Source organism: Actinia tenebrosa, unplaced genomic scaffold (genome assembly GCF_029948245.1).
Source record: "Actinia tenebrosa isolate PJP-AT-01 unplaced genomic scaffold, QUT_ActTen_1.0 PGA_scaffold0__85_contigs__length_37466705, whole genome shotgun sequence".
In the NCBI taxonomy this organism is placed as follows: Eukaryota; Metazoa; Cnidaria; class Anthozoa; order Actiniaria; family Actiniidae; genus Actinia; species Actinia tenebrosa.
This window is the reverse complement of record NW_028292569.1, coordinates 27,538,401-27,563,278: the sequence shown is the minus strand read 5'-3', so window position 1 is coordinate 27,563,278 and position 24,878 is coordinate 27,538,401. Positions and strand designations below refer to the sequence as shown.

General features: G+C 36.0%; 3 protein-coding genes across 4 annotated transcripts; 1 reads left to right on the top strand and 2 right to left on the bottom strand.

Annotated features, from left to right (window-relative positions):
* Positions 1-12: 12 nt before the first annotated feature.
* Positions 13-24,878, bottom strand: LOC116286885 (serine/threonine-protein kinase Nek1). Of its 2 annotated transcripts, none has more exons than XM_031693474.2 (39): positions 24,627-24,878; positions 24,523-24,558; positions 23,692-23,752; positions 23,165-23,206; positions 22,901-22,956; positions 22,498-22,581; positions 22,302-22,369; positions 21,777-21,863; positions 21,560-21,614; positions 21,267-21,310; positions 20,716-20,796; positions 20,558-20,633; positions 20,292-20,397; positions 20,071-20,137; positions 19,907-19,961; positions 19,514-19,585; positions 19,196-19,324; positions 19,063-19,098; positions 18,616-18,791; positions 17,925-18,036; positions 17,654-17,681; positions 17,390-17,457; positions 17,179-17,289; positions 17,024-17,098; positions 16,559-16,663; positions 16,037-16,077; positions 15,587-15,618; positions 15,044-15,126; positions 14,817-14,958; positions 13,785-14,249; positions 13,370-13,544; positions 13,197-13,278; positions 3,172-3,500; positions 3,027-3,097; positions 2,709-2,792; positions 2,216-2,296; positions 1,758-1,909; positions 1,243-1,381; positions 13-1,105 (listed from the first exon to the last, which is right to left on the bottom strand). In XM_031693474.2, the coding sequence occupies exons 1-39, from the start codon at positions 24,741-24,743 to the stop codon at positions 1,095-1,097; spliced, it is 3,834 nt and encodes a 1,277-aa protein (XP_031549334.2). In that variant the 5' UTR covers positions 24,744-24,878; the 3' UTR covers positions 13-1,094. The 2 variants fall into 2 exon arrangements, with proteins under 2 accessions (XP_031549334.2, XP_031549335.2); XM_031693475.2 differs by having other exon boundaries at positions 20,071-20,134.
* LOC148914001 (uncharacterized) lies at positions 4,836-6,614 on the top strand. Its single transcript, XM_089038612.1, has one exon. It carries the CDS (start codon positions 4,836-4,838, stop codon positions 6,612-6,614), a length of 1,779 nt encoding a protein of 592 aa, XP_088894738.1.
* On the bottom strand, positions 6,597-9,940 carry LOC148914000 (uncharacterized). The gene is made up of 4 exons (XM_089025947.1): positions 9,739-9,940; positions 9,342-9,673; positions 7,531-9,216; positions 6,597-7,407 (listed from the first exon to the last, which is right to left on the bottom strand). Exons 1-4 carry the CDS (start codon positions 9,938-9,940, stop codon positions 6,697-6,699), a joined length of 2,931 nt encoding a protein of 976 aa, XP_088882073.1. The 3' UTR covers positions 6,597-6,696.

Below are 24,878 nucleotides of genomic sequence, written 5' to 3'. Positions count from 1 at the left end.
AAGAATCATAAACCAGCTTGTTGGTATTTATTGCGTTACAATATCATTAGTAATAAATTTAAAGTAAAAACGAAATATTGTTAATAGTTAATATCAATGGATTTTTCACAAATAAATCAATATATTAAACATATATTCCACACTATAATAATTAGTATATTAACTTTTTTGGTCAATAAATTAAATCAAGTTAGTGTGAGTATGGTCTTTTAAAAGTTTGATTCCAAGATGTAATGATTGTTAAGGAAAGCATTGTGGGTGGCCAATAGAGAAGCAATTTTGGACAAAAATTAAATAAAATACACAAAGCACTTTGCCTGAAATTGCCAAACTCCCACAGCTGCCCATGGTATTTTTGACTGTGATCATCACATTTCAGAATCAATCTATTAGCAACCTCTTACCATACATCACCGTTCGAGTGCACCTTATTTTCTACGAATGACTGCTTTTTCAAACACATCAAAAAACAAATGATATCCCAGCTGCTTATAAAGGGCTTTCAAATGAAATCAATTCAAGTACCTTCTTTTAAGCCTCATAGGAGAGTACTTATAGTAAAATAAATTGCAAGCTAACTTAGAAGTGCAAGTGTAGTAAATTATTCTACAGTAAACTAAAAAATATCCTATAAAAGAATACACTCCCAACTCTGGACTCTGGGTGAGATCAAATGAATATTAAGAATATAAAAGGGTTGGTTCAAATCATATATACAATCCATGTTAATTTCCCAGATGTCTGTGTTTTGACACACTGTCTTTTGACTGGCTACCTATATATGGTGTAGTGCATGTGCTTACTAGTATATATAAGTCCAAGACATTGATTAAAACTTTGAATACACTACAAATATTTTTTGCTTATCACATTCATTACTGTACGATTAACTGTGTTTCATGTATACATGCATGTAAATTTTTTTTTATTCTCTTGTGCCAAATTGATTTATTTCCTGGCAACAAGAGATCAAACCAACATTACATACGTGAAAGAAGCCCCAAGGTTATTCCGTTTTCATCAATCTAGATTTCAATTTTAAAAGATTCTATTCCACTTTAGTAGTTCTGACTTGCAAGGTGTGATGGTCAGGGCTACTGGTTATCTGTAAACAGAATAATTATTAGTGTATATATATATACAGTACCTAACATGGTATAAACATCACATAAAAACTAGCAGGGGAGGAGAGAGGGGTTAGGAGAAAGGTAAGAGTAGGTAGGGTATCACTATTGTCCTCACCTTCATTGTATGCAGAGTCGGCAATGACCAGGTACAGTATCTTGGGGTACAAATGTTCCTTATCACCCAGTAACTCTGTTATCTCTTCTGATGAACCAACATTGGCATTTTCGTTTTCATCTTCATTCTCTTGAATAGCCTAGAGTATGAAGAGAAAAACATGCAATGAATCTCTTAGGTACAGCTGATTTCATATCATGCAAAGTCGTCTGACATGTGGCTGTAATGTATGACATCCAACCATTATGAACCACATATATTTAATGGTCATTCTCTTTAGAAAAAATTCCTTGTTTGAGTTCTATCCAAATTCATGTGTCTTCCCATGCACAACTGTTAAACAAAGAAATGATACTCTAGGGAATGACACATGTATGGTCTCAGATGTATGCATGTTTCTTTCCTCTCATGCTAAACCATTAAGCAAAAAATAATACTCAGGGAATTTGGGAAACATTATGCCCAAGCTAAAGACTCAAAGACCATGGTGATCACAGAGCAAGACGCTGACATACCTGTAGATATTTGTAAACCCTAAGAAACCTATCAAAGCCAAGCTCCTGTTCTAGTGCAAGGCGTGACTCTTCTAGACGCTGGAATACACTGTCATCTTCTTGTTCTTTCTGTCCATCTTCAACATCTTCATCGCCATCAACCTCTCCTTCACCTTAGGGTTTGCAGAAATAAGTTATCATTTGAACCTTTAGTATTCTGTAACTTAAATCAGCCATGTTTTGTATGGAGTTTTAGGGGAGGGGAGGGAGGGGGTAAACTTGAAAGTTTACTTTTTAATGACTAATGCATGCCAAACTAATAGCACTGCTTGTATTTTTTGTAATCTGCAATATTTATTTGAGTGTATATTTGAGTGCAACATAATATTCCAGTTCAAGTTTAACCACTGGAAATAACATAGATGTATAGGAGCTGCAAAATAAGGTTTAAAGCATTCTATCTTTTCGGAAGCACTAACCAGAATCCCAGTCTTCATTGAGGTTAGATAGCTCTGATGATCTACCATTTTCATCATTCTTGGGTCCATCAGCATCATCAGCTACAAGGTGAAAGAAAGCATTAAACAAAAATCTAACAATTAAACATAACTACAAATCAAAGGTCTCAATGAGACGACTCATGGACACAGTAATAAGCAAAGGTAAAACTAATAAAAGAGAATTTGTTGTAAAGAAATATAAATAATGATGTTTACAAAGAGCAAAGGAGGAACGCAAATACAAGGAAAATTACTACACACGAAACATGAGGCATAACAAACTGGTTTATCTGGTTTAGTTTGCAGTTTTTTATGCAAAAGACTAGTAAACTGGTTTATCTGGTTTCACAACACAGTGTGCAAAGCAGGCTGAAGGACTATAACATTTTTTATGCAAATGAGCCAAATAATAGCATAGGCCCACAATGAGTCAAAAAAAAGGCAGTAATGTAATTAACAAGCAGTACTGTACCTGTAGGAGAAGCTGTGTCACCAGTAGGATCCCAGTCCATGCTTTGAACAGTCCCTACTGCCTTCATTGGAGATGGTGAATGAGCTAAAAAAATTGATCGTATAACTAAGTTCGGACAGTTAATCTAAAGAGCCATTCTTTGTTTGCATGTTACATCATTATGGCTATGTTGATGATAATTAACAAAATGTTTTTTTTATTACGACAGCTTCCACTGCTAATACCACTAAGTTATACATAGCTGCCATGTACATGTATTTGGACTCTCTTGAAAATGATTGCAAACCATTAATTATTGAAAAGTTTGAGAAAACTAACCAGAACTGACAAGAACATCACGCATTGAAGCCAACATGTTTTCATATTCTTCTGCCTCTTCTTCTTCATCACTAGATAAAAGATCCTGTGTTTAGAATGGTTTGGTTATTTTACATGCTTAAATGATGTAGAGTTTCTTTCTTACCTTACTTCAGCTAATTCCTCCTCTTCCTCATCATCATCACCAAACTCTCCTTCCTCTTCATCATCTCCGTCATTTTCATCATCTTCTTTCTCTTCTTCTTCTTCTTCTTCTTCTTCTTCTTCTTCTTCTTCTTCTTCTTCTTCTTCTTCTTCTTCTTCTTCTTCTTCTTCTTCTCCCTCCCCCTCCCCCTCCTCATCAACATCATTATCACCAACATCATCCTGTTGATCATCATTGTCAGGAACATCTTCATCTTTTTCAAAGAATGTATTTTTATGAGGTGTGGTGAATAACAGACGCAGATCTGGCATGGAGCAAGTTCGTAATCTCTGGTAAAGAAGAATGCAAAATGTTAATCATCATCATTATCATCATTGCCACCTCCACCACCACTATCATCATCACCATCACCATCCTCATCAACACCATCACCATCCTCATCATCATCAACGTTTCCCAAAATCAATGATATCATGTCTTGAACCTTATAGGACATTGTACGACTCGTTATTCGATTGACACCAAGTTAGTGATAGTTAGAAAGGTATCATTTTATCGATAGTTGCTTTAATTTTCGTTCAAAGTCACTTGAGATCGTCAAATTCCGACTATTTGTTCCTCGTAGTTTTGTTTATGTCCCCTTTGCTTATTCAGAACTGAATACATTAGGTGTCTAGAGGACCAAGTATTATTTGTTGAGTGCAAATCGGAACATAGATAGTTGTTAATCGGAACAAAATGTTCTCTTTAGTTGAACACAGGAACAGCAAGGTTCCTTTAAGCTGAAAATTGTTCCTATTCAATGTATTATCGGAACGAGTGGTCCTCATTTGTGTTCCTTTGAACATTGATTGTTCCATTTTGCATGCAAGGGAACACCTGTTCCCTTGTTGAAGAGTTCCTTTTTTCAAAAGTGTTCCTATTTGACAACAACAGGAACAAACGTTCCTATCGTTGACATCTCAATTAGGAACACAATGTTGACTGTTCTTGGTACATTGACAAAAAGACAATGTAACGAACAGTACAGGATGAGTTCAAACATGCTCATGCATGACTGTACGTGTCTGGGCAAGTCTCAAACAATGCAGAACAAGTTTAAATATGTCCAGGCATGTATAGACATGACTGCGCACGTCTGGGCAAGTCTTTAACAATACAGGTCAAGTTTAAATATGTCCAGGCATGTATAGACATGACTGCGCATGTCTGGGCAAGTCTTTAACAATACAGGTCAAGTTTAAACATGTCCAGGCATGTATAGACATGACTGCGCATGTCTGGGCAAGTCTTTAACAATACAGGTCAAGTTTAAACATGTCCAGGCATGTATAGACATGACTGCGCATGTTTGGGCAGACAAGCTCAAACATGCTTAGTGGTATTGTGTATGGTCAGCATAAAAGAACAAAGGCTATTCGGGCAAGTTCAGGCAAATTTAGGCATTACAATATAAGTTTGGGCATTTCCATAATCATTTTTCTTTTTAATCGATCTAAATTAATGGAATAGAAGAGCAGACAAAAACCTGTTTATCATATAAGATCATAGTTTCTTATAGTAACCAATGACTTTTGAGATTCGGTCTCTTGGGGTATATGAAAGTTATAAAAGCAAATATTCCAGTAACTATGAGTGAAGTTGAGGTCATAGGTAAATCAATGATGAGTAAGCACAGTAGAGAAATCGATTGGTCGAAAATCAACAGCGCCTTGCCGAAACCAAAAAGATTACATTTAGAAGAAGACGAAGAAGATGGCCTTTTCCACTGTCCAGTGCCATCATGCAACCATGATGCATTTGGGACACGAAGAGGATGCAGAAAACATGTGAAAAAGAAACATCGTTGGTTTTATTTTTTCGACGAACAGCCTGATGTATCCACTCAAACAACATCCAATTCTGGCGATGAAAAAGTCAACCCAACTCAAGCAAGTCAAAGTGTCAAAAAAATCGTTCCATGCTTTGATATTTCAAGTACTCTTGGCAAAGAATTTGAGAAATGGTTGATTGGAAGCGGTGGGGGATGCAAAACTCCAAAACAGGCTCAACAAATTATTCGAAAAAGTTTTAAGTTTTTGAAATTTTGTTGTGAAGACGACGACGACGAAGAAGACTTAAGTTGGGACATAGTGGATTTCTGCTTGAGTTCACCTAGTTTCATTTTCAAATTTGCGGATGCCATGCAGACGGATTGGGGACTGGGTCATGCAGGTCGCGTTGGATACTTGGATGCTATATCAGACTTGCTAGATTTCCGCAAGATCCATGGCACATCATCCGATACGGTTTTGCGAAATCAAACGTGCACCGAGGTCTATTTGAAGAGAGCACATAAAACAGTGGCCAAAATGATGAGACTACAATGGACCAATGATCTGGACATTGAAACACTCGAAGCTAAGGGCCACTGGGCCACAATGGAAGAGTTGTTACAAGTGATCACCTATCACCTTCCGCGATATGAATGCGTGCTTAAAGTGTGTCGAGAAACACCTGACAAGGTGACCCCTTCAGACTTGTCGTTTGCTACCAAATTTGTGGCCGTGTATTTGTTTATTAAAGTTAAGGGTTCTCGTCCAATGACTTATCAGTATTTGACAGTGGACATGGTCGAATCGGCCAAAAGCAATGGGGGTTTCATTGACCAGAAAAAATTCAAGACCACCTCCAAGTATGGATTTGATTCATTGTACTTGACCAACACCAGCATGCAAGTGTTGGATGGATACATTAATGTCATACGACCTCATCTAAAACCAGTCTGCGAATACGTTCTCGTTACCAGGAACGGCAGTCAGCACAGTAAAATCGGACAACTGATGAGCAAATTAGTATTCGATGCAACTGGCAAGTACATTCATCCGACGCGATACCGTCAAATCGTCAAAACGGCCAGTCGGAAACACCTCGAAAGCAACGAACAATGCACGATTTCCGAAGATCAAAAGCACAGCTCTGTTGTAGCTAGGGTACATTATCAAAAACGAAGGTCTCGCGAAGTTGCCACGAAGGCTCACGAATATCTGAAAAAATTGCACGGAGAAAAAGGGACTGAGTTGACCAACGATGTTCGTTCTCGACTCTCAAACGATTTGGCGAGCAATTCACTCGGTCAAGATCCCCCCGTTGTCGAAAAACCGAACTCCAACGAGCCGACTGTCGTCGGAAATGTCCAAGTGACTGGATCATCGTCGCAACTTCAATGCGAGAAAAACGACTTCGAGCCTGAACCTCCGAGATCTACTACTGACAAGCCAAAGAAAAGGAAACTGCTTCTCTTCACACCGATCGAAGATGAATTCTTAAAAGCAGGGATAAAACGATATGGCTTTGGACAATGGACGGCTATTTTGAGGGACTCTAGCTACAAGTTTCAAGAGGGACGAACAGCAAACTCGTTGTTAAATCGCGCTTTGCGAAAGTTTAACTCAAATAAATAAACTTTATTGATTGTCAGTTTGAATCAATGTAGATCCTTTATTAGTGTTTTATTAGTATTATTTACTAGTCATTATCTAAGTTTCACTGAACTTTTCTATTGGTTTCATGAAATAGGGAAGTTATCCTGGGTCTCTTGGCATTATTCTCACTTGTCCTGGCCTCTTGAGAGTCTTCTTTGCGCCTTTTCATTTGGTCACTTATAAAACCCTCGTGTTCTTGAGATCGCGCGGTCAAAAGGGATTGACTTGGTACGTCTGCCGACCCTTCCTGATCGGATATTGCTAAGACGTGTGGGGTGAACGGCAAGGCATTACGCAATGAGGTAACCAGATGCTTCATGTTATCTTCTAGTAGACCCCATTCGACACACTTTTTTCGCCTCTCCAAAACTGCTTTTTCGCACTTGAACAACTTTAGATTGGTGAAGTGGGTTTTCAGCTTGTCACTCAAAATCTCCTGTAAACAATTTGTGGACTTCCGTTGGGTTGTGTTGGTTGGATCGGACTGCAGTTTTAAGACGCAGGCGTATAGTTTGCGCTCGGTTCTTTCCACCCATGGATTTTCAAAAGCGGTCTTTATCTTATTGTCTTCTTCTCGTTCTCTCTTCTCTAGCAATTTCTGGTGGATGGCTTCCAATTCTTGCTGGATTTGTGGGGGCATGGGTTCCATGTCATCTCTCGGAAGGAGATCTACGCTTTCCCTCGACACTCCTTTCGACTCTAGGATTTCCTGTCTTCGTCTGTATTCTCTTTCTTTGCGCTCCTTTTCTTCTCGCATCCTTTCAACATGGCCCTAAGAGAATCGGAACAATTGGATATTGATCCATCAATAACATAAAAGGGTATGTAAGTTAAATAAACAGAAACATTCAATACGTGGACGTGGTAACAGAAAAACAACCCAATACCAACTAACCTGGAGAAGTTGCTGGAGCTGTCGATAACGCAGCGAATTCGAAGAACACTGTCTTAGTGTTTTCTTCAAAGTGCGGACCATACTTTTATCTTTCTCAGAGTCTTCTTGAAACTCTCCTGACAGCAATGAATCCTGTGTTTCGTCGTCGTTGTCCTCCTCCTCCTCCTCCTCCTCCTCCTCCTCCTCGCCGCTCTCGTTAATGTCGTCATCACCTTGTTGACGGCCGATCATCGGCGAGGCGTCATTTGTCAATACATCTTTGAAGACCAGTGATCTTAAAGCTTCTTTCTCAGACTCCTTGAGAAAACCTTCCTGTGTATCAGACTCCTCCTGGTGTTCGCTGTCATCCGTGCCACTGTCCACCTCATCCTCTGCTGGGCGTGCTTTCGATGCCGCCCAAACTATGCACTCCATTGGATGTCTTTGGAGCCATTCTGCGGCTCGCTTCTTCAGTCGTGGAAGACTCTTGAACGTGTACGTCCTAAGTCTGCGCTCCATGGCTGGTTGATGTTCTGGCTCGAACTCGAGCTTGTTTTGGGCTGTAATGATCATGGGACATCGATTTATGAACGACTTGGCTGTTCGGTATTTCACGTCATGCGCAGCGTAACCTCCCTGAGTGAGTATTTTCCAGTCATCGATGTCTAAGGTTGACGGCGTGGCTTCGTCGATGAACACCACTTCAGTGTAATCTGTAATCATGGCTTTGTTAAACACTCGTTGTTTGGTGATGGTAGCAATGTTTTGATGGTGTATGACGCCGAGCAGTGGAATAAATAAGCTCGTCTTGCCACTGTTTGTATCCCCGACGAGGCATGGCACCTTTTCCTTGTGCTTTTTCTTATTATAGTTCAGCAATTTCAAAAAGTCTTGGCAGAAAATTTCAATTTCCACTTCACTCAGACTATTTTCCAGAATCTCTCGAAAGTACTTGGGGTTGGGCTCCTTCGCATGGTCAAAAGGACAAAATGCTCTGGGCGTGATTTGTCCGATGTCTTTTTCGTCAATTGCATGGTCAACAAATCGACGTCCTTTGATTGACCAACAGTAGCCATCATTCACTTCGATGAGGTCGTAATCCACATTTATTGGTCGGATGACTTCACAAAAGGGGTCGGACAGGATATCAATCACCTTCTTCATGTCCTTTAAGAGGCGCGCCTTGAAATCATCATTGGCTGCTAGAATGTTCACAAAAGGTCTGGGGTCACACTTGTACGAGTAAGTGTATTTTGATTTTTCCATGTGCTTGTATATTTTACCACGATAAACTGCATAGCCTAAGGTTTTCATGGCGATCCCGATGTCGTTGATGAGCACTGTGAGATGGTCACAAAACCTTTGGGATTGATCTTGATCCTCGGCAGACTCTTGCGTCTTGCTGGAATTTGATTCCTCAAAGCCAAATTTGTCGATGTTTAGTTTAGCACTCTCCAACTTCAAGATGGCTTCTTGGAGGCAGCTCTGGAATGCTTTGTTTACTAGCGTAACTCTGACTACGCTCTCAGTAACAATACAGTCATCCACTATATCCATGCTGTCGCTCATGTAGTGCGATGCCTCGGCTTTCAAAAGTGATTGGTACGAGGAATTCACAAGGTCTCTCATAAAAGGATTTCTGTGGTCCTTCAGCACTTTATATAATTCTTTCAATGCGGCGGATTCTCTGCTTTCCTGAAACTTCACCTGACATTGAATGAAACACAAAATATAATTAGGTAATCTAAGATTAATTAATCAACAGTAATCATAGAAAGCTACCAATCTTGACGTATTACTGGCTAAAACGTTGCATTGAGTCCAAACATTACCTGATTAGCTACTGTTTCCACGCCACACTCTAGTAAAACTCTATGCACTATAAGTGGATTAGCCGGCGCTCCGTTTGGCGTAGTCAACGCAATCCAATAGCCAACCGCTGGAGACAACTTTTTATCAACCAAGGTTTGATTGGCCGCTATCCATCCTTGGCTTGTTCCACCAGCAATCAACTGACTTGCCGTAATTTCTTCATCATCTTCACTTTCGTCGTCATCTTCAGCTACATCTGTGCCCTTGGCCCGAGTCTTTTGGCCTACACTTTTCCGACTTTGTGTTGTTATACTACTAAAGAAAAATGCAACGTTTCTTATCCCTGAAAAAGAAATGCAAAGGGTGAATGTTCAGTAAAGCAAATCGTTAATTGCGAGAACAAAATGCAACACTTACCAAGCAATGCTTTGTCACACGTATCTCTCGTGAGACAAACGTTAAGCCATGCGCTTTCTAACCCTTGATCACGGACTTCTGGACAACACTTGGCACTTATGATGCTGCATTTTCCGGATATGATGGGACTCAAGTAACATAACGCAGCTCCCTTGATAGCCTCACTGTTCAGCTGTCTACACGGATTCTTCGTTCGTCTCATCTTGTAGTGATATTGTGGCAAATGTGGAACTGACTTATATAGGGCCAAATGTGTAAAGTCACAATGAATAAATCTGACGGCACCGTTCGATTTAGTTCCTTAAAAGGTCTGAGCTATGAAATGACCCAACCCATATGGGACCATTGAAACTCGTATAAAGCATGTCTTGAAAATAAAAGTATAAACATCCATACTACTGGGACCTTAGGTAAGCAATTTTACAAAATTGAACAGAAGGAACAATAAGAAACTGCGAACATTCCATACACATTCTTGTTGATTTCACACGTCTTCAGCATATGCTAACCATATACATTTGACAGAGTTCGATCCCTAATATTCAAATTATAATACATTCCTAGCCTGTCCTGTGCGAAAGTTATTTGTTATGGAAAGATTTCAGGGATTTCACGGAACTCACATCCGTATAATACATAGTATCGTGATAGGAAAAAATAAAAATATAAAGAGGAGTACTGCGCTAATCAGTCATTCTAATACATAAATACTGCAAGTACATTCCTAGCCTGCCCTGTGCAAAAGTTATTTCTTATTGATAGATTTTAGGGATTTCACGGAACTCGATCCGTATGATACATAGTATCGTGATAGGAAAAAACATAAAAAGAAGAGTACTGCGCTAATCAGTCATTCTAATACATAAATACTGCAAGTACATTCCTAGCCTGCCCTTTGCAAAAGTTATTTCTTATTGATAGATTTTAGGGATTTCACGGAACTCGATCCGTATAATACATGGTATCGTGATAGGAAAGAAACATAAAGATGAAGAGTACTACTATACTATTATTATAAGAATAGTATAATATTAATATTATATATATACATTATATATATATTTTTTATATATTATAATTATATATCATATCTATCATATACAATATATATTATATAACATAATAATATGAAAAGTATTTTTATATGACTGGAATACATGGAATTAACGGATTCAGTTCCATAATATCCATCATATCCTCCTATATAAAATAAACTTTATATATATATAATATATATATATTACATATATTTTATATATTATATATATTATATATATCAATATTATATAACATAATAATATGAAAAGTATTTTTATATGAAAGGAATACATGGAATTAACGGATTCAGTTCCATCATATCCATCATATCCTCCTATATAAAAAAAGATTATATATATAATATATATATTTTTATATATGTTATATATTATATATATCAATATTATATAACATAATAATATGAAAAGTATTTTTATATGACTGGAATACATGGAATTAACGGATTCAGTTCCATAATATCCATCATATCCTCCTATATAAAATAAACTTTAAGATTTTAGTCTATCTTTCCTTAATAATGATATAATATATATTATATATATTGTATATCATAATAATATGAAAAGTATTTTTCTATGAAAGGAATACATGGAATTAACGGATTCAGTTCCATAATATCCATCATATCCTCCTATATAAAATAAACTTTATATATATATCATATATATATATTATGTATATAGATTATATATATTATATATATATATATTATATAACATAATAATATGAAAAGTATTTTTCTGCGATTGGAATATATGGAATTAACGGATTCAGTTCCATCATATCCATCATATCCTCCTATATAAAATAAACTTTAAGATTTTAGTCTATCTTTCCTTAATAATGATATAATATATGTTATATATATTATATATCATAATAATATTAAAAGTATTTTTCTATGAAAGGAATACATGGAATTAACGGATTCAGTTCCATCATATCCATCATATCCTCCTATATAAAATAAACTTTATATATATATCATATATATATATATTATATATATAAATATTATATATCATAATAATATGAAAAGTATTTTTATATGAATGGAATACATGGAATTAACGGGTTCAGTTCCATAATATCCATCATATCCTCCTATATAAAAAAAAATTATATATATAATATATATATTTTATATATTATATATATTATATATATATAAATATTATATAACATAATAATATGAAAAGTATTTTTATATGACTGGAATACATGGAATTAACGGATTCAGTTCCATCATATCCATCACATCCTCCTATATAAAATAAACTTTAAGATTTTAGTCTATCTTTCCTTAATAACGATATAATATATGTTATATATATTATATATCATAATAATATTAAAAGTATTTTTCTATGAAAGGAATACATGGAATTAACGGATTCAGTTCCATAATATCTATCATATCCTCCTATATAAAATAAACTTTATATATATATCATATATATATATTATATATATAAATATTATATAACATAATATTATTAATAATATTTTTCTGCGATTGGAATATATGGAATTAACGGATTCAGTTCCTTAATATCCATCATATCCTCCTATATAGAATAAACTTTAAGATCAGAAACGACTGTATGGCTATGAATTCAAATTTTTTTTTTTTTGAAATTTTCATAGCATTTAATCCGACTATCAAGTTAACGACATACGGAACATTACGTTCCTTTCTAATTTGTTCCTACAGCATAGACTAATTATACATTCAAATGCACTCTCAGTTTGTAAGTATCGGTCGCAATCTCAAATCAAAGTTGCATGCTATTAAATCTAATATCATATTTTACCACACTATTGACATTGACACCTAGGTCTTATCCAAGAGATAAAATTTTACATTTGAATATAAGGGAACGTAAAGTTTGAGAAACGATCACCACCACCACCACTATCATCATCATCACCATCCTCATTATCATCATCACCATCATCGTCAACATCATCATCATCACCACCACATCATCATCATCATCACCATCCTCCTCCTCATCATCATCATCACCACCACCACCACCATCATCAATCATCATCACCATTCTGATCATCATCATCACCACCACCACCACCACCATCCTGATCATCATCATCATCATCATCATCATCACCACCACCATCACCATCCTCATCATCACCATCATCACCACCACCACCACAACCACATCACCATTATCATCCATTAACAATATAGGGCCCCTGTTGACAGTGTATCATTCACACTAAAAGGAATACCTAGTGTAAATCAAGGTTATTACCACTATGCCACCCTTGATTACCTCAGTCAGGGAATCAAGACTTTTAAGGCTTAATAAGGATTATTATCCCAACCTGCAGCAGTCTAGCAGCCTTGGCAATATTTAAAAAAGTTTGTTTACCCTTGAATTTGTATCAAAATTTCCAGTTTTCAGCATCACAGCATATGATTTCTCTGGTGAGCCATCAGCAGTATGAAATGAGCTGAAATGAAATAGCCGAAATATTGAATGCTCAACAACCAAGTTATAATCAAATATTTTTTGATATTTTGATTGATAATAATGATACATACGACTCCTCAACAGATACATCCTCCACTTTTAAGTCCTCTACTACAGCAGACTGCTCGTCTTTTGTTGGGATCTTGTCAGTTTTCGTTTCTTCAATTATAACTGACCTGACAAAATGATCATATGCTTGTCTGTCGTCAGGTTTTGGGCTGCGTGGTGACTTAGGTACAGCAGAATCTAAAACGTAATCATAATAAATTAATGTTGTGTGCTGTAAATTATAGTGTGTAGAGGTAATCAATAGTCAGATAGTGAAAGGTTTCAAGTTTGATTCCTTGACTTGGTATGAAATGAGAATAAATTTATGGGTCTCTTCCTTGATTCGAGGGTTTTTCTCTAGGTTCTCTAGCATTTGTTTCTTTAACGTTTTTTTTTTAACTGAAGTATGCACAGATACAGATGTATACCACATCGTACCTTTAGAAGGTGTGGTTGGTTTCTCATCCCAGGCCTTCTTTACACTAGCAGGTCCCTCTCTCTCCTCTTGTTCCTCTGGTATTGTTTCCTCATGACTAGGTTTCTTGAGGATCACTGTGTTAGGAGTAGCTGGAGACCCTGTCACCACAGGAAGCCCAGCCAGTGGAGAAGGATTAGAGACTGTTATAGTCTGACCAATAGGTGAGCTTGGTGCAACATCTTGCTGTTTCTGTATTATAGTAGTTTGACCTATGCTAGGACTAGGACTGCCAGGTTGTGCTACAAACCCTTTCTCATTTTTGACAGCAGCATCACTCTGATCAATGCCTCTTACTGTTGTTGTGGCTGTCTGAAGCTTGATATTTTCTAGTGCCGAGACTATCTGGGTTTTTTGTTGGCCCCATTGTCTTCTTGCTGGGCTGTTTTTATCTCCTGGTTTGATTACTGCATCTTGTGCACTAGTAGCTGATTGGGAAACATGATGATTAGATGAGCTATAGAGGCTTTGCACCATCACATGATGGTAGCCATGACAGCAGACAGAACAATAAGAGCCTTTCTCCCCTGGGAAACTGAATTGTTTCTCATGTAAATCAGATTAGACCAGATTAAATCTTGTTTCTGCCTCCTATCATGACTGCCATCCAGTGATGTTGAGTGCAAAGCCATTATTATAACTGGTAGGCTCGGATGACCACTCTAAATGGCCATCATGTCTCTCCACACTTCATCATTACTAACCAAATTTTAAAAACCCTTCAGTGACCACCCTCAGTGCCTACACTTCACACCTAACTATTTCTTCTCATTTTTGTAAACTGCACAAAAAAAGGAATCTGACATTCACAACTCGATGTAAACTGCCTACGATTATATCCACATATTAGAAAGGGCACTATATAAATCATCATCATTTTCATTATTGTTTCTCAGGTCAGGTTCGTCCGGGTCCACTGCAACTAACCTATGTTAGGAGTGTCCATGGCAATATCATAACTTTGCATTTCCCATTTATTCCCCATTTTCCTTTACCTTCCATATGGGATGATGTAACCTCTAATGGTAAAAGCCTGGGCTGGAAGGGTATGGCACCCCATTTCTTCCTAGGATGCTGATTCATCATGCCTGGCTCCTCATCATCGTCCATTTCCTTAATCACCTTGGCAATGTCATTCTATTTAAAAAATAGCAATTAGTTATTTAAAAACAAATTGAAAACAGAGACTGTAGGTGTAGTTATTTGCAGACAATTTACTTACTTCAGAATTTGAACGGAACAAAGTCTTAACACCAACTTGTTTTAAGGCTGTCTCAAGTCCAACTGCAGCAGCAACAGGCTTTTCTGTTATTAATTAATTTAAGTCTTATGTTAGTTATCAAGACCCCTTGCATGTGACGTCTAAGCAGCTCAATTTGGAGGACAAAACAAAAGAATTTCAATCTCCTGAGGATGGGAAACCTATTGTGTTATTATGTCCTCCACATATTGAGCTGCATTCCATTTTGCTGCAAGGGGTCTATGGTATGTTTAAGTAGATAACTTACGGACTCATAGATAATGTATCACAGTGTGACAAGTGAAAGTATGACCTTAATATTTAATGTACAGCGTACTTGTATACCTCTATACACAGGCTTTTTGATGGATGCAAAACAAGCTTTATTATGCCTTATTTGGTAAAAATCAGATAGCAAATTCCATCAAAATGTGTCAGTCAAACAAACAAAAACCAGTAAATAATGCAAAAACATTATTCATACTTTTCCATATTTGATTGTAAAAATTAATAAAAATTGCCTACCCTCTGGTACTGCTCTTTTCATGGGGATGGGTCTAAAGAATAACAAATAAAATTAAAATAAAATAGGGTAACTATAAATTCAATATGATATATGATATTATACATAATATATACATAATACTAATGGAGAAAAAAGAGTTTGCTAGAAATAGCTAAAACATAAAATCTGTTATGACAAATAATACCATCATCCCTGAAGATGGCCGCCAATGTCTGAAGGCTCTACTGTTGGTTGAAGAAACATTAAGTTTACATGCTAGGAATGTATCTCATGTACATGCACATGCATCCATTCCCATTACGTAACTGTACTGACAGTGGATATCAACCTTGCCTGGCAACTGCTTAGAATTTGTTTTACACTAGACATTTAAAAAAATTCCTGGACTGTGCAACAAGCTGTCCATTGAATGAAGAATGCCAACTTCACAGAGGTATCATTATTATTACCTTTCATCTGCACTTGGTTTTTCTTTCATGTTTTTCTGCTCCTAAAACAAATGTACCACAATAATGAACCGTTAAACAAGAATTTTTAAGCAGCACTTAAAAAAAGACTAACAGCCATAGAAAGAGAAATTATTTAAAACAATATGGTAAAAATGTGCTATGCCATGCCAGTACTATCTGAGAATTGGTGAAACAATGACCTTGTGTGCCGTGATATGCAATAAGCCTGAAGCAAGATAAAGTTTTACCCCTGGATCTATACCATAATAGTTTTTAAACTTCTTTCGTATTAAAATTTTTGATTCCTTAGAGAATACAGGAACAATAGTCATAATTAAAAAACAAAAGCAGTGTGAAAAGGATTATGGTCTAGAGATGGGGGTGAAACGTCATCTTGCTTCAGGCTTATTCTGTATCATGGTACTGTTGGCCATAACAATTTATAAGAAATCTCTTAACAATATATGGTGGGGCATCACCAAGTTTATTTATTACAAAAAGTAATGCTGTAAGGAAACAAACCTCCTCCCATTTTTCTTTTCCTGCCTTGTTTAGTCTCTCCAACACAGCTTTCTTTTTTTCATCCAGTTGTTTTCGTAACATTGCAGCCCGTTCCTCGGCCTGTTGCTAGAACATGTGATATACCAAATTAGCCATCACGGACAACATGACTAAAGTATGATCATTATTATTCATGATTATAAAATATCTAAGACATTACTTCCTTGCTGATTGGCTATTAGAGAACAAAGACATGCTCATGCAAAATTGTTTTCAAATATTTTATAAAAGCAATATAAAACGACTGCTTACAGTAATGTCTCTGTATTATTTATATAAACACTCTGGAAGCTATAGAGTACTTGAAAAGCAAGAGAAACACTTGGCTTGCTTATATCAGGGCTATACAGCTCTTAGCATGTTTATAACACAGTACAGAGACATGTGTGCATGCTTGACATTCTTTAACTATGTAAAAGACACTACCTTGAGGGCTGCTATCTTCTTTCGTCTGGCTTCAGGATCATATCTTGGATCCCCAGGGACCTTAACTTCCTCTTTCTACAAAACACATCATCAGGAATTTTTTTTTTAACTTATTAAAATGATGGAAAAGAAACTTTTCATCACCATGGTTGTACCTGTGATGGCCTATCCTGTGGTGGGCCACGGATACCTGCCATTCTCCTCTGAATTTCTCGGCGCTCGCCATAGTTTTGGCGTCGAATAGCCTCAAGTCTTGCAAGGTAATCCTTTAAAAGATTGGAAGTCAGAGAATATAGGGCTCAATAAATATTACTTTTTAAAAGAAATACTAAACATGAAACTTGGATGGAATGGATTGTACTGTACCTGTTCTTCTCTGTTTCTACCTCTTATCCCATTTCTATTTCCATTTCTATCGCCATTACTTCCAGCAGCTTTATATGAAACAAAAGTAATAAATGAACAATTGACTCTTCTCAAGTTAAAAGATGAGTATAGAACATCTATAAATAAGTTATTCAATGAGTGACCCTGCATCTGATACTTATATCTACTGCAGTATAATTATACAATACTAAGCATAGAATTAATACTAAGTTACATCAACATGCTTCAACAAACCCAGATTACCTTTAGGTTTCTCAGGCAGCTTATAGTCCTATAATAAGAGAGAAAAAATTATCACCAATTAAACAACACTTGGCTAAGGTTTAAAATAATCATTGGTCAGTTAACAGTCATTCATGATGTTTGGCCAAAATGACCCACAAGGTAAAGATTTGACCAGACAAGTTCCAATTCTGGTGTGAAATTGTTGGACATTGACCCACTGTTAATCTTAAGCCCTTCTTGACAAATAAACAATTAATGATAAATTATTGTTATCCAGCTCATGACTTACATATCCTCCATAGTCTGCCATTCCACGGTTCTTGTTCCGTGCAGCTTCTCTTTTTCTTGCCCAGTATTCTTCTTTTATTCTGGCTTGTTCTGCTGCCTTAGCTGCATATTCCCTATCATTCAGATAATCATTTCTTAATGCATTAGCCATTGGTCGTTATTTTCATTGGCACAGTGGCACCACCACCATTAACACCAAACAAACACTTTTGAAAATTAATGACTGGTAACATAGAAGGTGAATGTAATCAAAAATACTGAATTATTTAAAATAATTAACAAAAATTAGAGGAAAAATTGCTAATTTTTTTCTTTTAGTTATGCACCATTAACATTTTTATATTATGGTTCCATTCCTTAATTAATAGAAATAAAAACTTAACAAGAAGATCTTCCCCTTCCTAACCTGCAGTAAAATGGGGGACATAAAAGAACCTGTTGAATTATTCGTGTAAGAGTAGGGGATTGTGTCTTGGTTCAACAGGCTATCCCAAATTGGAGGCATAACACTAATGTACACTGTACTAACAAGTCACTCATGATTGTAAGCTGCACAGTTGCTAATAACACCTGAATATGCAGCCCGTAAAGTCCTCCACTGGTCTCGAAAAAATGTAAAGCCCATTGAGATGTATAAAATGCACTATAATATAAGAACCTCCCAGTAATTAATTAATTAATGTTTGTCGCACCTATTCATCTGTCCTTGCATTGCAGCCTCCCATGCAGGAGTAGGGTTACGAGGAACATTGTTTGCACTTATTGCAGACACAGGTCTAGATGGCTTTGGTGCTTCAGGAATGTTTTCTTTTCTCTCTTGAGCAGATATTGGTCTTTTATATTTGTTCATTGGTTGTGGGTCCTTCTTCTGTAAAACACATAATAAAAATATACTGTATGTTAGACTGCATGGTACACCCTAGTCAACTGTGCTCACTTTACACCCTTGTCAACTGTCAGAATGCAATGTACACCCTTGTCAACTGTGCACACTATATATACCCTTGTCAACTGTGCACACTATATACCATTGTCGACTGTGCACACTATACACCCTTGTCAACTGTATGCACTGTACACCCTTGTTATCATTATTTGAATGTACACATTGTATAGGGAAGATTTTGAGCTTTACCTACCACAACATGTTGTTTGGGTGCATTTGCAGCTTGTTTCTGACAATTAAAGATACAATCCAAACATTTGTCACTTTACAAATTATTACGAAATAAAGTTATTAAACATTGAATATACTTTCTGTATAATATTTACCTCTGGGGAAAGTCCAACACTCATGGTCGATTTCCAAGCCTGCTCCCCCGCTTTGTTGATGTGCTCACGTTGTTGTCTCTCCCAGCGCTGCTGTTGTATTTTCTTCATATGCTCATTGTACATTTGATCCTGCATAAAAAAGATAAACAAATTATTATCATTAATTATTAGTAACAGAATGATGATGAATACTTTATTGTGCACGACATGTAATCTTATAATCAATTAACCTTATAATCGTTGTTGAACTATTCAAAATATCTATTCAATTTTTTTCCACATTATTTTGCATTAGTTACTTCCCTTTTAATATTGTACCTGATTTTGCATTAATTCTTTTCTTCTTCTTTCCCTTGCATCCATTTCCTTTCTCTTGTCTGCAAGTTTAGCCTTAAGAACAATGAAGAATAACATATGTTTCACCTAACTTTAATTATCAAGAATGTGAATGCACTGAAAGTAGTTGCAAAGTAAAAAGTGAAATAGATCAGAACATGAACACGCTGGGAAATGTTATGGGATGCCCTGAAGGTTCCTTTCATTCATTCGCATCTTAGAAACAACCAAAGAACATCTGGGTTTGAACAGAAAACCAAGAGTACATGCATGATGTTTAAAAATATTAACATCTTGGGAACAACCAAAAAAAATCTGGGCTTCAACAGAAAAACAAGAGTACTGTATACATGACGTTGAAAAATATTAACTCACCGGAATACGGTCTTTGACTACTTTTTTAGCAACTTCACCTCCTGAACCAGGCTTCCTATGATTTCAAACATTAATCATGAATAAATGAAAAAATATGAAATGAGAAAATTGAACAAATGAAAAATGAAAATGGAATCAAAATGGACTTGTAAAGAGAACAATACTTTGGCGGTTTTTTCTGTGCAACTGACACCGAATACTTGGCTTCTGGTCTACTGAACTTAGGAGCTGCTATAAGATAAAAATAAAAATAATCATTAAATTAATAAAATAATAATAATAATAATAATCTTTTTTTCCCTGATTACCATGTGCTTTATAATGAATAAAGCAGGCATGTGCATTTTCTATTTCTTTAATAGCACAAAGTATAGAAATACTTCACCTGCTGAAGGCTTGACTGGGGCTTGCTTGGGTGGTAATGGTCTTTGACCTGGTACACCAAATGGCTTCCGATGGAGAACCGTATGGCTAAATTCATCTTCTATAACCTGAAAATGATGAATGAAAAAATGCAAAAAAGGATGAATAACTGGGAAAATGAACAAATGAACAAATAGGATAAATGAACAAATGGGATAAATGAACCAATTTCTATTTAAAAGTTGAGCACAAAGTTTTATTGAACTAGTTATCAACTGACACAGTTACCTCCTCTGTTAGGAACTTCTGTATTCTTTTCTGGATAAAGTTCTTCTTCAAAACAGTATTTACTGATGGCCTATCACTGTAAACCAAGATACAATATTAATTTTGTTAGTGTTTCACCACCACATCAAACAAACCAGGAATACATGGTTCATTATTACCGAGGGTTTCTCTTCAAAAGCTGTGCAACTAGTAGTCGGATATCAGCACCATATCTCGTAGGTATAGGTGGATATGATCCCCTGGTGGAAAGGATAGGAAATTGAACAAATTAGACACAAATTAGAAAATTAAAAGAGTAACATACGAAGGTCATAATACTGCACTAAGGGAGCATTCCTTTTTTAGGAGGACAGCGTGGGTTGGAGGAATCCAGGGGAGGGTCATTAAATTTCCACTCAATCAAAAGGTCGCGGGGGGGGGGGGGGGGGGGGGAGGGGGGGTATCAAATATTTCATACTAACATAAAGAGGAGGGGAGTGAGGAGTCCGAAGATTTCACATTACTGTTTATAGGGATTACTCTGGTCCAACACCCTCCTTTAATGAATGCTCCCTTAGAACCTTACATTTAGTGTGTACTTTTAAAACTTAAAGGAAATAAAAAGAAATAATAGCTATGAATTGAATATTACATAAATATGGGTTTATCTTTGTGTATTCTTTTTTATTGCTAAGTACTTTTAACATTTCTTTCTCTACACCAACTGTACCTTATGATCTTTAGGACCAGATTTTTCATGTTTCCAGCTTCAAACTTTAAGAAAGTAATAATTTAACATATCAAAACATTAAAACAATATCATATACAGAAAGAAAAATTATGAGCCATATTCAAATATCATATAAATATTTAACTAGTAGATTTAACAAACACAATCATAAGTAATACAATTAATTTTTACAATTTCATGTGCGAACAATCAATTATAGATACCATGAACATCCTGCATAAAATCCTTATAACCTTTAATGTATAAGAGCAGTTTGATTGAACTCTACTTACAGCATGCTTAAGGGTCAGCATTTCATAAAGAACGCATCCTAAAGACCAAATATCACTGAAAACAAAGTGGGAGTAAAAGCCATAAGAAAACACAATTATGGTTGAAAACAGTTTTTCTTCTCTTTTTCAAGTCTCTTTATAAGAGCCCATTGAGGTATGTTATAATTTTTCCACGTTGCACAATGTTATGATATATAAAATACACTTTTATACCAACCTTTTATTATTATATGGTCTATTTTCTACTATCTCAGGTGACAAATAATAAGGTGTTCCTATACATGTTCTGGCCAATTCTACAGTACTGTCGATAAAGATTCAATCACACATATAAATTAACAGACAAACTATTGAATGACGATGAAAATTGGTAGTTCACTTTGTTTGATGCAGGGTTTTTTATCCATTGTCTCAAGGATTTTTCCTGGGTACTCTGGTTTTTCAAATTCTCCCTCCGTAAAACCAACATTTGAGTGGCAGTAAGTGTGGATACCTTACAAAATAACACCATATATAGGCTGATTTTTTTTTTGGGGGGGGATACTGACTCTGGTTTTTCTCCATCCATAAATCCATAAGTATGGAGAGAAGCTTGCAAAAAAACATCATATATATGATAGTTTTTCTTCAGGTTCCCTGGTTATCCTCCATCCATTAAAACCACCATGAATATCGTATAAATTGACAGAATGGATAAATTAGACATACACTAGTAGAGAAAACCTCCACATATTTGAATTACCTGTGTAATACTCTTGCAATACCAAAATCTCCTAACTTAACTATCCCATGTCTTGTCAAGAAAATATTCTAAAACAAAATTATTGTATCTACAGTTAATGCAACTTCAAAGATGAACTTCAAATTCAATAAAAAGTAAATCAAAGTTCTTATAATCAGCAAGTGCACTATCAACAAAGAGTGGAATATCAGCTCACCTGAGACTTGATATCCCTGTGCAGGATCTTCCTATCATGTACATGTTTCATTCCAAGAGCAATCTGCACAAACCAGTCCATTACCTACAGTACAAATCACACAACATTGAGACCATATTACACAAAATAATTGATAGTTTGGTCTGTGAGTTAGCCAAGACCTGATATACAGTAGATCAGCCCAAAGATTATTTTAGGGTTAAACTTTTTTATTCTATTTACTGCACACGAAAAAATCTTTCCAGAATTACAATAAATAAATTAATGTCTATATATTTGCAAAACTTGACAATGTACATCCAAGAGCAGTCTATTCAATGTATATCAAAACAAAATAATATGTCTCTTATTGCATTTGAGAGCCATTAATCGAATTTTCTGACTAATTAACTAATTAACTAACCTGATCTTCAGTAAATAGCACACCACGTTGACCATTTATCTTTTTATATAAATCACCTAGAAAAAACATCACATGAATTTAAGTAAAACAATATAATCTGCTAATATTATAAAAAGTTGTTGCAATGTCGGCCACTATGAAAATAACAACTTTTTTCAGGAACAGCAATAACTTACAACACTGTCATGATGACATCACTCAACACCATTACCTTGAAGGTAATTTAATGAAAATTTACTACTTCAGTTCTGTTGCAATACCAACCTCCATCACAGTAATCCATCACAATGTATAAATTTCCGATCTCTGAAAAATAAGTAAAATAAAATGATTGACTATAATTTACATGTACCAGCATTTCATCTTTGAACTAATTGCAAACAGATGCGGGAAATTCTCATTTTCCAATTCTCATTCTCTTTCTCAGAACACAGTAAAAATTTTAAACTTAAAATGGATAAATGCATTCAATAATAGCTGAGCTCTAAGAGAGCCAACCTGGATTTCATAAGCAATATAGTTAGGTAACTCAATCCAGGGTCAAATCCAGGATTCTTAGGAAAGGGGTTCAGGGGTTTGGCTTTGCTACATTATACCTTCTTTCCCAGACAGGTACTACATTATCTTATATCTTAGGTTCATTATTCTCCCTTAGAGGCTTCAATATCATTGAGATGGCCTAAAAATGAGGTTCACATTTCTCATTTAAGGGGTTCGTTTGTGGTTTAGGGGGTTTGGATGCTTGCCCCTCCCACCATCCCGACATACAGGATCTGGGTTCTCTACTTTACCTTCAAAAGATTCCATGTATGTCACAATGTTAGGATGCTTTAGCTGAGAGAGAACTTTGACCTAGCAATACAATAGGCACTATTCACAAATCATTTCAACTAGAAGAACTATTACAAAAAATAAAATAAAAAATTTAAAAAACTGTTACCAATAATACAACATTAAAAACTGCGGACAAAGGAAGTGCAGATGGGAGATGGTCAAATTAAGCCCCACCACCCCTCCCCCTCCCCCCTCCACACACATAGACATGTGGTATTTATGCATACTAGTCTGTAATGTATTATCCAATCTAAGCAACTCTCCCCCTCTTCAAGTTTTTGGTGTGCTTCACAGTCCAGGGGTCCATATGATAGGGCCTACAGACCATTTAATGTTAAGTTGCGCGATTATTTATTTGCCCAAAAATGTTAGAACGGCAAGGGTTAGGGTTAAAAAATTATGCATGTGAAATTAAACCAAATACGACCAGGAAGTCATGATAAACTGCTTAATATGACATGAAAAGTGTTGGCAAACATGCATTTATCTGCTGAGACACGTTCTACGAATGAATCATACTGACATATCGATATTTTTGATGGCACTCAAAATAGTCAAATTTATCTTCTATCAAAACCATTTTGCGATCCAAGATATAATTGAATGAATTCTAAGGCATAAATTTCAAATTCTGGTTAAAATATCTTGTATTTTAAAGGTTTTTTAATCGAGAAAGGATAGACAGCTCAAGTGGGAAGCCATTTTCTGCAACGGCCGTAACTTAGAAACGGCTTGTATTTTAATGACATGCAAAATTCACGACCCGAATATTTCACCCTTCTACTCACCTCTTTCCTCGATTCTTCTCGTTCTCTTGGCTTCATCTACAAGAACAATCCATATTTATTCAATTGCCTTGATAGTTAAGGTGATTCAGCATTTCCAAACGTACCTTAGAAATGTTTATCTCTTTTATAACATAGTGTTTGCCGTCATTTTTCTTCTTGACGAGAAGAGCTTTCCCGAACGAACCTTCGCCAATTTTCCTTACACGGACGTAACGGTCCATTTTTAGACAAATACGCTTCCAAGAAGATAAAACAAAGACTCTTCTTTCTTGCTTAGTTTTTCATTTTGGTTAAACCCCAAGAAATAAAGGCGAAATATATAAATAAAGTGGAGGTTATACTTTTACGAAAATGGC